Below are 10667 nucleotides of genomic sequence, written 5' to 3' on the forward strand. Positions count from 1 at the left end.
CCAGTAGAAAGGACAGGGGATTATGGGAGTTCTGGAAAACCTGTGCTCTGGCCAACAGTGGTTAATGATTAGAGACCCAAATTAATGGTACAAATGAATGATGTTGACATGGAGGGTTTGGTGGACACAGGGGCTGATGTTAGTATACTTTCCCAGAAGTCTTGGAATCCAGATTGGCCACCTCAGAAGGTTTACACACAATTTATCGGAATTGGTAAATTATCACGAATAAGACAAAGTGTCCAGTGGATTACCTGTGTGGGACCAGAAGGGCAAACAGGGCAGTTGAGCCCTTATGTGGCTGATTTATTCATAAACTTATGGGGAAGGGATCTTTTACAACAATGGGATGCTCAAATTAATATTCCTGCAATTCCGGGGACAACAAACAAGGAAATTAGGGTGATATGGTAGATGCTCCCGGAGAAGGTTTTGATTCAGGTGATAGACTACAATCACAAGCTGTTCCCATGGTCAAAAACCAGGACGTCACAGGGATTGAGTTTCTGAATCTATTAAAGGGGCCACTGCCGAGGGAGGTACCAACAGCTTTGCCTGTAAACTGGTTATCAAACCAGCCTGTCTGGCAAGAGCAGTGGCCCATAACCAAAGAAAAATGGCAGGCCCTTGAACAACTGGTATGAGAGCAGCTGGAGGCTCGACGTGTAGACGAGTCAGTCTATCAGCCCATGGAGTTCCCCTGTGATTGCTGTAAAAAAGAAACCAGGTAAATGGAGTGTGACGATAGAGGTAAGAGCAGCCAATAAGATAATTCAGCCAATGGGTCCTTTACAGCCTGGACCTCCTTTACCATCCTCGTTACCAAAGTCATGACCTATAATAATAATTGACTTGAAAGATTGGTTTATTTTTTTTCTCTCAAAACCCTTGCATGAAAAAGACAGGGCAAGGTTTGCTTTCTCAGCACCTACTTTGAACAGCAGTCATCCACTAAAGGAATACTTCCACAGGGAATGTTAAACAGTCCAACGTTATGTCAGTATTTTGTGCAACAACCATTAGAAATTATTCATAAGCAATTCCCTCAATCATTTATCATCATATGGATGCCATTCTGTTGGCTGATTCTGACAAAGATGTTATAGGGAATATGTTTAAGGTAACACAAAGAATTCTGCCATGCTGGGGGTTACAGATTGCTCCAGAAAAAAAATACAAAGAGGAGATTCCCTTAGTTATTTGGGTTATAAAATCAGTCAACAAAAAATTCGACCACAAAAGGTACAGACTCGTAGGGACTAATTGCAAACTCTTAACAGTTTTCAATAATTAATGGGAGATATTAACTGGCTGAGGCCTATAATTGGATTAAGTACATATGAGTTAACTAAGTTGTTTAGAACATTACAAGGAAACTCCAATTTATACAGTTCAAGATCTCTAATAGCCAAAGCAAGGGGGAGGGGGGAAGAGTTAACTCTTGTAGAACAAAGACAGCAAGAGACATATGTGGATAGAACTGATCTTAAACTTGATTGTATTCTGGTCATTTTACCCTCAACTCATTCTCCTACTGGGCTCATTGTGCAAAGGGAAGACAGTATTATGGGATGGATTTTCTTAGCTCTAAACAAAGCACAAAATTGAAGACATATCTAGAAGAGATTTCTGAATTAATTATACAAGGTAGACTAAGACTATGTCAGCTGGTAGGGACAGGTTTGGCTGAAATTGTACCTCTTACAAAGGCTGAGGTTATGCCATTACGGGTGACTGACTAACGAGGACTGGCAAAAAGCTTGTAGTTACTTCTTGGGTGAAATTAACAACAAATATCTGAAAAGCAAACATTTATCAAAACCGTTTATAAACAGTTTATAAAAAGACGTACTCAGATTCTTGCACATAAAGGAAAGAGAACACCGATTCCAGAGGCACCAACATTTTATACTGATGCAAACAACATGGGGGGATGGCAGGTTACAAGTCAGATAAAGTAAGTAAGGTGGCCAAAAAGCTGTATACATGGGGTCAAAAATCAGAATTGTATGCTATCCTTATGGTATTATTAGATTATCCTAAACCTCTTAACATAATTACCGACTCTTTATAGGCAGAAAGAGTCATTATTTATACAATTACAACAGGCCATCAGAGGTAGAAATTGTCCATTACTTATTACTCATATTCGGTCTCATACAGGTTTGCCTGGTCCATTAGCTCAAGGAAATCAACCAGTTACTAATAGGACATGTGTTGGAAGCCTCAGAATTTCATGCGAAGCAGCATGTTAATGAGAAAGGTTTAAAGAAAAAAAAAATCTCCATCACATGGCCACAAGCCAAGGAAATAATAATAATAACAACAACAATGTTCCTACATGTTTTCTGTACAACCAAACTCCCTTACCTGCTGGTAGTAATGCTTGGGGTACAAAAGAAATGACATCTGGCAGATGAATGTTTTCCATTTTGCAGAAAGCACCATACCATTGACACGTTCTCGGGATTCCAATGGTTTAGGTTCTGAAAAGGCTGATTGTGTAATCACACATTCATTGGAAATAATAGCAATTATGGGATCCCTGCACAAATTCAAGCTGACAATGCTCCCACATATGTATCCAACAAGATGAAGCAATTCTTTGCATATTATAATATAAAGCATATTACTGGACAATCTCACAGGACAAGCAATTATAAAAAGAGCCAATTGTACCTTATTGGACAAAAGGGGAGAGTAAGAACACCCAGGGACAGGCTAAATAATGCGTCGATAACTCTCGATTTTCTTAACTTTGGTGAAAAAGGAACAGCAGCAGCTGAGAGACACTGGGTTATGGAGAAAAGTGAGGAACTGGGCAACTGATGCACTGTAAGGATGTGTTGACATTAGAATGGAAACTGGCAATAGTGTTAAGATGGGGAGTGGTTTTGCTTATGTATCTACAGGAAATAAAAGAATCTGGTTACCAACATAACTTATAAAGCTTGGATTGGACTAACAAAAATCTGGCCAAGGAAGCCTCTTATCACCTGAGACACGGATGTCTTCACAAAGCAAATGGCCCAAGTAATTCACAGACTGTCTCAACTACTGATTTCTTGAAAAAAAAAAATGTACGCAAATCAACTTCAAAAGGGCTAGCCCAAGTCCATCACAAAGAGATGGACAATACATAGATAGACTGGACAGACAAGGCAGAGACTGGATAAATACAGAGACCAGGCAATAAATGCTACAGCTAGCTTTTCTCAGGCTAACCATTTTTTCCTTGATGCCCAAAATAGTAATTCTTCACCCCAATTCATTAGGAAACAAATATATATATATATATATATATATATTTATCTCAAGATATAAATATATATATATTTATCTCAAGACCACCGTCCCAGTCCTTTAAGCAGGGGTGGGTGGGTAATTTTGGTCGCTTGATGTGTTATAGTTGTTATCATCTAGGTAGGGTTTTAGGTCGTTTTGCTTAATTATTGTTTATTGATAAAAATTTAAGGTTTTTTGTTTCAATTTAAGGGTTTTCTTTAATTATTGTATGCTATATTGATAGATATAAGGGTTTTTGTTTAATTATTCTATATTAGTAGATGTATACGGTTTTTGTTTAATTATTGTATATTAATAGAAATTTAAGTATTTTCTTAAATTATTGTATATTAATAGAACATTTTTTCTTTAATTTTTTTTTTATTAATAGAAAATAAAAGGGCTGGAGAGATGGCCCAGCGGTTAAGAGCACTGACTGCTCTTCCAAAAGTCCTGAGTTCAGTTTCCCAGCAACCACATGGTGGCTCACAACCATCTGTAATGGGATCTGATGCCCTCTTCTGGTGTGTCTGAAGACAGTGACAGTGTACTCATATAAATGAAAAATAAATAAATCTTAAAAAAAAAAGAAATTTAACTTTTTTCTTTAATTATTGTATATTGATAGATATTAGTTTTTTTATTCATTGTCTATTGATAGAAATTTAAGGTTGTTTTGTTAGATGATTTTTTGACTATTATACATAAGCCATTTATTGAAAATGTGATGTTCTTATAATTATTTCTTTCCATATAGATTGTTAATGTTAGAGATAAAACAATTCTTAAACAGAAAGGGGGTACAAAGTGAAAACTTAAGGGTTCTTTGGAGGTTCAGTTGTGTCGGATGGTGTTTTGCTGGGGTGAACACGTGAAGGAGTGTTTTCCTGAAGTGGACGCAGGTGAAAGGCTACGGCAGACTCTAAAGGAACATTTAGCTGAAGCAGACACAGGAGAGAGGATGTTCTGCTAAAGCAAGCACGTGAAGGGACACGTGATGAAGGATTCATTGCTCACAACACACATGTATTGGTCCGCCTTACATCATGTAGTTGAGCGCCATCTGTCAGGACTCCACAGAGAGAAATGCACCAAGAAACTTCTGGTGGCGTGCTACCGTTTTTTGCCACTTCCATAGACACAAGCTGAAGCAAGAGCGGTGCTGACCAGGCACATGGAGGACACGTGATGTTTGGAGGGTATAAATAGGACTCCATGAAGTGATAGCGCTTGGCTTGCTGGTACAGCTAGCTGGGCAACGCTCGTGGGTCTTGTCTTCAGTGATCTTCACTTCCCTGAGAGAGGCACAGCCAAGAACTTCTGGTGTCCCCCAGGTCCCTCCTGGAGACCCCAGCCTGGCTGTCTCTGCTACGTAGCGCCACCCCTGCTGATTCCTGTATGCTAACCGAACTCTACCGAACCGGACTGTGGTGTATCTGTGAAGTGTTTGCGAGTGGATGGAGCGGCCGCTGCTTTCCTGCGAACTGAACTGCTGATCTCCAGACAACACAGACCGGGGTGGGGGTTGCTCCAAAGAACCTTTCTAAACAGATACATTTCCTCAGGTCCTTTCTTTTCCACTGCCTCTGGTGGGTGGTGGGCTACAAAGGAGGTTAAAGCACATAAGAACCATCATCAAAAATAGGATTTAAAAATATTAAACTTACAACAGGGTTTATCTGAGCACCCCCCCCCCCCGCCACCATTCTGTGGGTGCTGCAGAAGGGTAAAGGACAGGGGGAGCTAGGAGACCTTTTAACTCTGGAGCCTCATGCCCCATCTTACTGTCACGTGACAGCCCTCCCCAGCCAGTCCTCAGATAGAAGTGGGGATCGCCAGTACCAGTCTCTATTCAGGTTGCTGTCAACCTTCAACCAGGAGCATTGTCTGGGGAGCTGGGGAGCAGGCCGGCTGCCACCTGGTCCTGGTGCCACAACTGTTCTGCAAGGCCATTGAGCACATGGGCTGTGTCAGCCAGCCCAGCCCGCCCATCCAGTGTTCGCCCGTCTGCCAGCCGCCGCCCTGGCACGCTCTTCACCCGAAACAAGGGCAGCTCCCAGGCCTGCAGGAAGGCCGTGAGGTCCCGCTCTGGCACATCTGTGTGCATGTACTGGTCAAACCTGCAGGAGGGTTAAGGTGCCTAGGCAAGAGGCTCTGGTCACCAGCCCGTCAGACCTTGGCCTCCTCTTGAGAGGCCATACCCAGGGTCTAGGGTAGGTCCTAGACACCCTTGAATGGAAACCTACGGGTTGAGCCTCACAGGAGGACAGCTATTTTAACAGGAGAGCACCCTAGGGGCCACTCAAAGGATACTTGGAGCCAATAACGATTTTGACAACCCTGGGAGCTTCACCGGCTACACGTGTCAACTGTCCTGGAAGGTCTTCGAAGGAGGCTCGATCCGTGAAAGAAAAGAGGAAGAGGAAGGCATCCGCATTCTCTTTACAAGCCTAGGGACAGAGAGGCAGGCTGGTGGCACACCGCCACGTGGCCGCGTAACCTCCTAGGATGAATGGCACACTGCCACATGGTCATGTGATCTCACAGGTCTAGAACCCTTTGGCTAGCTTCAGGACCCCAAGAAGAATCAGCAGCAACCCCTCCTTTCATAGACTAGGAAACTGAGGTCCAGAGCAGAGAGTGGCTGGGATGCAATCCCCAGTGCCAGTCTGAGCCCTGCAGCCAGCCCAGCACACTGTTCCCAGGTAACTAATGTTCAAGTCAGGCTCCTGAAGACACGGTGGGTCTCTAACAATGACCTCCACCCAGAGCCCACCGAGGTCCACCTGCCCAGCTCACCGGCAGCATGTGATCAAACTTCTTGAGGGCGGACTCGCCACAGTCCCAGAATTCAAAACGGAACATGACTACACGGTCGCTGGCCTTCAGCTTGGCTGGCCAAAACACCACAGTGGTCTGAATACCTGAGGAGAATTGGGATTGGCCATTCAGAAGTGGGATGGTGGGGGTTGGGGACTGGGAAGGGGCAAGAAGAAGAGCTACATCTCCACCCTGTGGGTCACCACTCTGACATGGAAGGCACAGTCCCTGACCAGGGAGAATCCTCAGACTCAGGAAGTCACAGTCTTGCTCTGTAGGAGTCCTCGCCAGGAGAAAGTAGTCTCACTGCTTGTATAGGGAAGACCTCAAAGGTCCTGGGACATAGATGGATCAGAAGCCTATCTATGGCACGAGCAAGCCTTGAACATCTACCTTTATATCAACTAGACACGAGGCGTGTGGCCACCACTGTCTCTAGTAGCAATCCAATCAACACGACTGAAATGGCATGAATATATATACGCCCCCCCCCCCCCCAATGTAGTCAGGGACCAGGTTCTTGTCCTTATTCTGTGGAAGGCCACCAAGGACAGGCTGAGGGTTAAACTCACTCACCAGTGGTCTCATGGTGTACTACAGGAACTTCCAGGCCCGCCAGCTTTGCCACCAGTGCTGTCTTGCCCACACCACTCTTCCCGGATACAAAGATCTTGTAGCTGGCGGTATCAATGACCACAGAAGGGGGCAGCACTGGGCGTTCAAGCAACCCTGTGGCAAGGAGGGAGCCAGGGAGTCGGGGAGTCACTTCTGCACTTGCTCAGACCCTGAGAGAGACACCCTATCTCAAAAGCTAACTAGGCAGCTTGGGTCTCAGCATTCAGCTCTGTCCCCATGGAGGCCCAGGACACACACACACAGATGTTCTAGGATCTCAGAGTTGATCTGTTCGTCATTGTCAGCTGCTCTAGAGGTTTGTTGGGGGCCTGACATACTCCTTTGAGCATGCTTTGCTGTTAACATAGGTAAAACACTGGGTGTTGGGGCTGGAGAGATGGCTCAGCAGTTAAAAGCACTGTGTGCTCTTCCAGAGGTCTTGAGTTCAATTCCCAGCAACCACATGGTGACTCACAACCATCTGTTATGAGTTCTGCTGCCCTCTTCTGGCATGTAGGTGTACATGCAGATAGAGCACATGAAATAAGTCTTTTTGTTTGTTTTTTGAGACAGGGTTTCTCTGTGTACCCCTGGCTGTCCTGGAACTCACTCTGTAGACCAGGCTGGTCTCGAACTCAGAAATCCACCTGCCTCTGCCTCCCAAGTGCTGGGATTAAAGGCGTGTGCCACCACTGCCTGGCTGAAATAAATCTTAAAGAAACAACACACTGGTGTTTTGCTTGCATGTCTGTATATCCGGCGTGCCTGGTGCCTGCAGACCAAAAGAATGTGCTGGATTCCTTAGGACTGGAATTACAGGCAGTTGTGAGCTACCATGTATGTGTTGATTGCCTGGGTCCTTTGGAAGAGGAGCCAGTGTTCTTAAGTCCTGGAACACACGCCAGTCCCTCATACTTTTTAAAAGTAAGTTATTTACAAACCGTGGTCACTGCAGTTATTAGCCCCAAACTTCACATGTGTAAGAGATATATCATGTGGGGTTTTTATTAAGCATTTATTTATTATTATGTATATTATGATGTGGGTGTGGGTGTGCATGTCACATTACACATGTGAAGTTGTAAAGTTTGTTTTCTCCTTCCGCTTCTTCATGCTTTCTGGGGACCCCAGGCTGCCAACCTTATGCAGCAAGTCCTTCACTGGCCGAGCCACCTCACTGGGCCCCAAGCACGAAGCTCTTTGTGGTTGTTGATTTTGTTTAAAGATTTATACATTTATTTTGACGAGTGTCTGCACTGGTGAATGCATCCCACGGGCATGCCTGGTGCCTGCAGAGGCCAGACAAAGGGGTTGATTCCCTGGAGAGACAGGCAGTTGTGATTTGCCTGAGTGCATGCTGGGAATTCAACCTAGGCTCTCAGAAAAGGAGTGCTCTTAACTGCTGGGCCATCTCTCCAGCTCTTCCAGCCCCAACCCCTTTAAGTTTGATTTTTTTTTTTTTTTAAAGACAGGGTTTCTCTGTGTAGCTTAGCTGTCCTGGAGCTCACTCTGTAGACCAGGCTGACCTCGAATTCAGAACTCATAGATTCCCCTGCCTCTGCCTCCCAAGTGTTGGGATTAAAGGCGTGTGCCACCACCTTCTGGCTTGAATTTTTTTTTTTTTTTCTGATACTGTTACTATTCAATCTGGATTTTTCATACATAAAAATAATTGTATTTTACAATTCCTTCTTTAGTGGGGAAAGATAAGCAGAAGTATTCACTGCTAGTACAAATAAATCTCCAAACCAATTCATTGGGATCTTTATGAGTTCTTAAAACTTGCACATAGGGGCTGGAGAGATGGCTCAGCAGTTAAGAGCACTGACTGCTCTTCCAAAGGTCCTGAGTTCAACTCCCAGCACCTACATGGCATCTCACAACCATTCCATCTTCCAGCCTGCAGGTATTCATGCAGACAGAGCTCTCATATACATCAAAATAAATACATAGAAAGCTGAATAGGCAGAGCGTGGGGACTCATGCCTTTAGTCTCAACACTCGGGAGGCAGAGCCAGGTAGATCTGAGTTCGAGGCCAGCCTGGTCTATAGAGTGAGTTCCAGGGCTACACAGAGAAACCCTGTCCTGAAAAAAAAACAAAACCAAAAAGAAAAAAAAAAAAGAAAAGAGAAAAAAGTTGAATGATGGAGCCTTTCTTTAATCCCAGCATCTAGAGGCCAGAGGCCAGGAGTCCACCTGTGAGTTTGAGGTCAGCCTGGTCTAGGTAACGAGTACTGGATACATAGTGAAACTCTGTCTAAAACAAGGTTGCAAGGTTGCTGTTCAAAGTGCCCAGCAGAGGGCATGACCCCAAGTGAGGGCTCAGTCAACAGCATCTCTGGTGACACTTGCTGTTGGCAAGGATGGGCTGTTTCCATGTTCCTGGCTCTGTTGGTGGTATTAGCTTTAAGGAAATTTGGGGAAGGGGGCCTGAGACTAGAGGCTAGAGACGCGGCACCCAGGAGACCTCCATGGTAAGAAGTGCTGTGGGGCAGGTCCCACGGATCTGTTTCTGCCGCCCCAGGGAGAATCAAAAGTGCGCTAGTGGCACGTGGCGAGGTCCAGGGTCCCGCGGGCTGGGGGTTGGGTTGGCGCTTACCAAACTCCCTCCGGCGATTCTTGCGCAGGATGCAGGCTGAGTATTCCTTGCCCTCGACCGTCTCATGCCAGTCTGGGACAATCACCGAACCGTGCATGGGAGGTCTGGCCATGGTTGAGCACGCCAGTGAGGTAAAAATGTGTCCGAATTCTGGGTGTAGGAGTGGAGAGAGGTGCAACCATCATCCCAAGGCGATCCCGTGGTCCTTAATCTCTCTCTGGCTCTCCTTTGGAACCTGGATCTCCATCTACATTCTTCCACATTACTCTCTAGAGAACTAGCCCATCCTTGACCTGGGAAGGTATTTCCACAAGCCCCCTCTGCCCTAACTCCCTCCAAGCCCCGCTTCGCCTCTACTCCCTCAATTCCGACTCCTGGGACCCCCAAACCTACACAGTCCCCCGCCAGCAGGGTGACGATCCTTTTAAAAGACCGCCCTTCGTTTCTGTCCAGCCGGCAGAGCCTGCTTCCGCCAGGCCAAGACGATATCTGCAAGGCGCATGTGCAGAAATGTTGCCATGACGACGCAGGCGGAGGCGGGGCTCCTGAATTCAGGCTGGTCTTGGTGAGTTTTGCAAGGTCTGCAGCTCCTTCCCTAAGCAGGATCTTTATTGGCTTTACCAATGTGAGCTCATATTTTCCTATCAGACATGATCACCTCCCCCAGAAAGGAGGCTTCCTCAGTTTTCTGCGTCTCTAAGTTTCCTTTTCTACAAAGTGGATATATTTTCTTTCTTCTTTTCTTTTTCTTTTCCCTTTCTCTCCTCCCCCTCCTCCCCCTCCTCTTCCCTTCTCCTTCCTCCTCCTCCTCCTGGCATGTACTACCGTGATGTCTGGCTATGTCTGGGCAGCACAGCTCAGCAGGTTTGGTTCTTATGCTCCTGTTATTATCATCACGGCTCCATCAATCCTTCCCAGGAGCTCCAGAGTCAGATACCGCTGGATTGAGACGTCAAGGGACTTTGTATGAAGGCTGAATAGAGAGCCATGTGTTTACTAATTGATTTCTTCATTCCTGTCACTCAACAATCAACAATCGCCAAGCCCCAAGTGTGTGCCCAGCGTCTGGTTGGTGCTGGGAAGCAAGGGTGAGTCGGAAGTCCTGCCCTGGGACTCGATGCTCCAGTCTGGACTTGTAGGCAACCCCCAAGATGGCGGCTCAGTAAATGCCTGTGAGCTGGACAAGATGAGAGGGTGTCTGAGACACTCTGAGAGGTTTCTATTATCTTCACCAGCATCTCAGTGTCTTCAAGGAGGGCCAGCCACTGCTTTGCAAGGAATGAGTTAAGTAGGCTCCGTGAGGGTGAGGGCCATTTGCCCTGGAGTGTGTGGACATTGATCTCTATA

At 45.7% G+C, this 10667-nt stretch overlaps 1 protein-coding gene and 1 long non-coding RNA gene across 2 annotated transcripts in view; one reads left to right on the forward strand and one right to left on the reverse strand.

The window, feature by feature from the left end:
• Window positions 1-3717, forward strand: part of LOC143442304 (uncharacterized) — a 14582-nt gene extending 10865 nt beyond the window's left edge. The window contains exon 4 of the long non-coding RNA XR_013110350.1: window positions 3677-3717. This is a non-coding gene — a long non-coding RNA (uncharacterized LOC143442304). The remainder of the gene's footprint in view (window positions 1-3676) is intronic.
• On the reverse strand, window positions 848-10048 carry Cplane2 (ciliogenesis and planar polarity effector complex subunit 2). Its single transcript, XM_076933848.1, has 7 exons — window positions 9714-10048; window positions 9321-9470; window positions 6682-6834; window positions 6085-6209; window positions 5599-5735; window positions 5128-5405; window positions 848-4886 (listed from the first exon to the last, which is right to left on the reverse strand). Exons 2-6 carry the CDS (start codon window positions 9430-9432, stop codon window positions 5156-5158), a joined length of 777 nt encoding a protein of 258 aa, XP_076789963.1. The 5' UTR covers window positions 9433-9470; window positions 9714-10048; the 3' UTR covers window positions 848-4886; window positions 5128-5155.
• Between the last annotated feature and the right edge of the window lie 619 nt (window positions 10049-10667).

The sequence above is a fragment of the Arvicanthis niloticus genome, chromosome 5, assembly GCF_011762505.2.
Source record: "Arvicanthis niloticus isolate mArvNil1 chromosome 5, mArvNil1.pat.X, whole genome shotgun sequence".
NCBI classification, from domain to species: domain Eukaryota; kingdom Metazoa; phylum Chordata; class Mammalia; order Rodentia; family Muridae; genus Arvicanthis; species Arvicanthis niloticus.

Excerpts from the sequence above, each read along its gene's own strand:
- Cplane2 (XM_076933848.1), bottom strand. The coding sequence starts at position 9,432 with ATGGCCAGACCTCCCATGCACGGTTCGGTGATTGTCCCAGACTGGCAT. Across the intron at positions 6,835-9,320 it reads GAATCGCCGGAGGGAGTTTG|GGTTGCTTGAACGCCCAGTG; the intron begins GTAAGCGCCAAC and ends TCCTTGCCACAG. Across the intron at positions 5,736-6,084 it reads AGTTTGATCACATGCTGCCG|GCTTGTAAAGAGAATGCGGA; the intron begins GTGAGCTGGGCA and ends CTCTGTCCCTAG.